This window comes from Charadrius vociferus, unplaced genomic scaffold (assembly GCF_000708025.1).
Source record: "Charadrius vociferus isolate BGI_N301 unplaced genomic scaffold, ASM70802v2 scaffold472, whole genome shotgun sequence".
Classification (NCBI taxonomy): Eukaryota; Metazoa; Chordata; class Aves; order Charadriiformes; family Charadriidae; genus Charadrius; species Charadrius vociferus.
Genome location: NW_009647735.1, coordinates 9,736,943 through 9,739,418, shown reverse-complemented (window position 1 = coordinate 9,739,418; position 2,476 = coordinate 9,736,943). Strand labels below are relative to the sequence as shown.

General features: G+C 46.0%; 1 protein-coding gene across 1 annotated transcript in view; it reads right to left on the bottom strand.

The window, feature by feature from the left end:
- The window catches only part of MED12 (mediator complex subunit 12), a 34,660-nt gene that overhangs the window by 29,121 nt on the left and 3,063 nt on the right, over positions 1-2,476 (bottom strand). Inside the window, 3 exon segments of the mRNA XM_009881814.1 lie at positions 1-137; positions 701-811; positions 1,094-1,269. The exon segment at positions 1-137 is cut by the window's left edge and continues 136 nt beyond it. Of these exon segments, the coding sequence (XP_009880116.1) occupies positions 1-137; positions 701-811; positions 1,094-1,269 (424 nt within the window).

The following is a 2,476-nucleotide window of genomic DNA, read 5'->3' as shown; positions in this document are numbered from 1 at the left end:
ATAGCGTTCCCTGTCTGGGCAGGCAGGATGTGGGGTGGGTGCCCACCAGCACCATCCAGCTGCATAGCAAGCCTGCGGGTGCAGAAGTAGGCCAGACGTCTGGACAGGTATGCAGACTGCACAAACTCTCCAGAGTACTGCAGGGAAGAGGCAGGGAGGGGAAGGGAAATGTCCTCGTTACAAGCAACACAAGAGAAACCCTTGAACCTCCCAAAGTAGTATACTGTGTAGCAGTCTTGTAGAGACAGTCCCTTTTTACAGAGAGCTCCTTAGCATCATCAATTGCCCACTGGCTACTAAACACCAGAAAAATCCTTTAAATGCTCTATGGCAATGACTTCATGTATGAAAATGTACCCACACCCAGCCCTCCCAGGGCTTCAAAGATCTGTGCCTACAATCTGTTGCAACAGAAAGCAAAGCAGTTTCCATGTAGTGGTACACAACGAGTCCAACTATCACAGCTATGACATGGGCAGGGATGACCAAGTCCAGTACAGGGAAACAGGCTAAAGGAGAAAGAAACAGAAGAGACCAGGACTAAAAAAGTTTCCTTGCATGAGCCAAGAGCAATGCTCAGAGGGACACTCCCTAGTGTTCTCGGTGCAAAATAGCTCATCATCCCTTAGGCCATAGGAAGGGTACTGACAACAGCAGAAGTCAACGCTCTCCTGAAGCAAGTCGGGTATTTATTTCTCACCCGCAGCAGCAGGGGTAGGAGCATTTTCAGAAATTCATCTTCTCCTGACCGTATCTTCTCAAAGCACTCGAGGACCCACGTCAGGAATTCATGCCGGTCCAGCATGCCATCCTGCACACAGATAAAGGCAGAGCAAACAGACAAAAGCTGAAGCAATGCCCACTAAGGAAAGGCAGAGCAGCAGCAGCTCTTGCTTTCTAACAGTGGAAATAACTCTAGAAGTTTGCACAGTTCTGTACTATCCCTGTTCTACTATTGAGCTCAAGACTGCATCCAGCCCTAATGGTCTACTCACAGAAAGAGAATATTCTGCAAAAATAAACCACTTTGCACCCACTTCCCCTAGCCCTCCTCTGCTATGCACCTGCCCAGCAGCCCCCTCCAGTCCCTCACCTGGAACATGAACATAGCTAGTTTCTCGTTGTAGTCCCACTGCTTCAAAGCTTGTTCAACCTCTTGCGGCATTGGCCCAGATGGTGAGCCACAGCCTTGCCCTGGGAGCTGCCTATAGAACTCCGCAATTTTCTGCAGCTGCTCTGACAGGTACTTGGTGATGATCTGCGTCCATTCTGGAGAAGAGGAAACAGGTTAGCAACGAGTGCCGTGGTAAACAGAAGCAGAAAAGAACCAGGCTGATGCGCAGGTGGAAACCCCAAAAAGTTCCTGTCATTTGAAAAGGACAGAAAGACAAAGAAAGAAAAGTAAGTGCCACAGTATTAGCTTTGCTTGTGGCCTGGGGGCGGTAGGGAGGAAGACGCATCCACAGATACAGGGAACAAGGGAAAAAAGTTCTGTGTTCGGGAGCAGGGTTACTTTGTACAAGAAAAGCTGGGAAGAAAGGTTCCTCAACTGCAGTTGTCAAGAATCAGCAGGCAAAGAGAAGAGGCTTTCCAGCAGGGAGGCCAGCCTGGTTAAGCATCCTCAATAATTTGACAGACAGCAGAAACACTGGAAACACTTCAGCTCTGAACTTGTTCTTAATCTCTTTCAGATATCAGTGCAAAGCCATGACCAATGATTTTTTAAAATAATTGTTTTTACTTAAACCTAATCATATAAGAGACAAACCCAATACAGAAAGTGACAGCACGATTACACTCCTCTGGGACAATGCAGATCGCAAAACCCAAGGCAAAATAGGCAAGAATGTGAAACAAACAACACTTACAGGGTCAGCAGTAGGATAAACACTCAAAAGAAAAGGAAAGCAAATTAAATTAATACATCTAACAACTCAATCAACCTCCAGAAATAGAGCTGAGAAGTCTGTGTAATTTTTATACCAAAGATAAATACCAAGGAAAAAAAAATATCCCTGGACTTCAGCTGCTAATACTGCTTTTCAAAGGAATGTGGTCAGGTCCCGGAGCCACAGCCATACAAACCAGAAAACTGCCAGGGGAGGTCTCCTAGACCACAGTAATCTGAAGCAGGCCAGGATGCAAAGGATGTTAGATATGGGATCCAGCAAGGCTTAACAAAATTGGAAACACAAACAAGGAATAACATACTGGAATTCTCTGGGAAACATACTTACTCGCTTTAGAAGCAGCTTATCAGTCATCATTAAATTATAACGTTTACAGTGTTTGTAGGGTAAGAAAAAAACAGGTTGTCCAGCAGAGGAGCACAGCAACACTTAACAGGGAGAAAGAAGAGGTAGGCTCTCAGGAAGTATCTGTGGCTGCTAAGACTTACTTTTCAACTGTGTACTCTCACAGGTGGGCCCCGTTTTAGACAGTTATGCATGTCAGAGCACTAGGACTTATCAGCCGG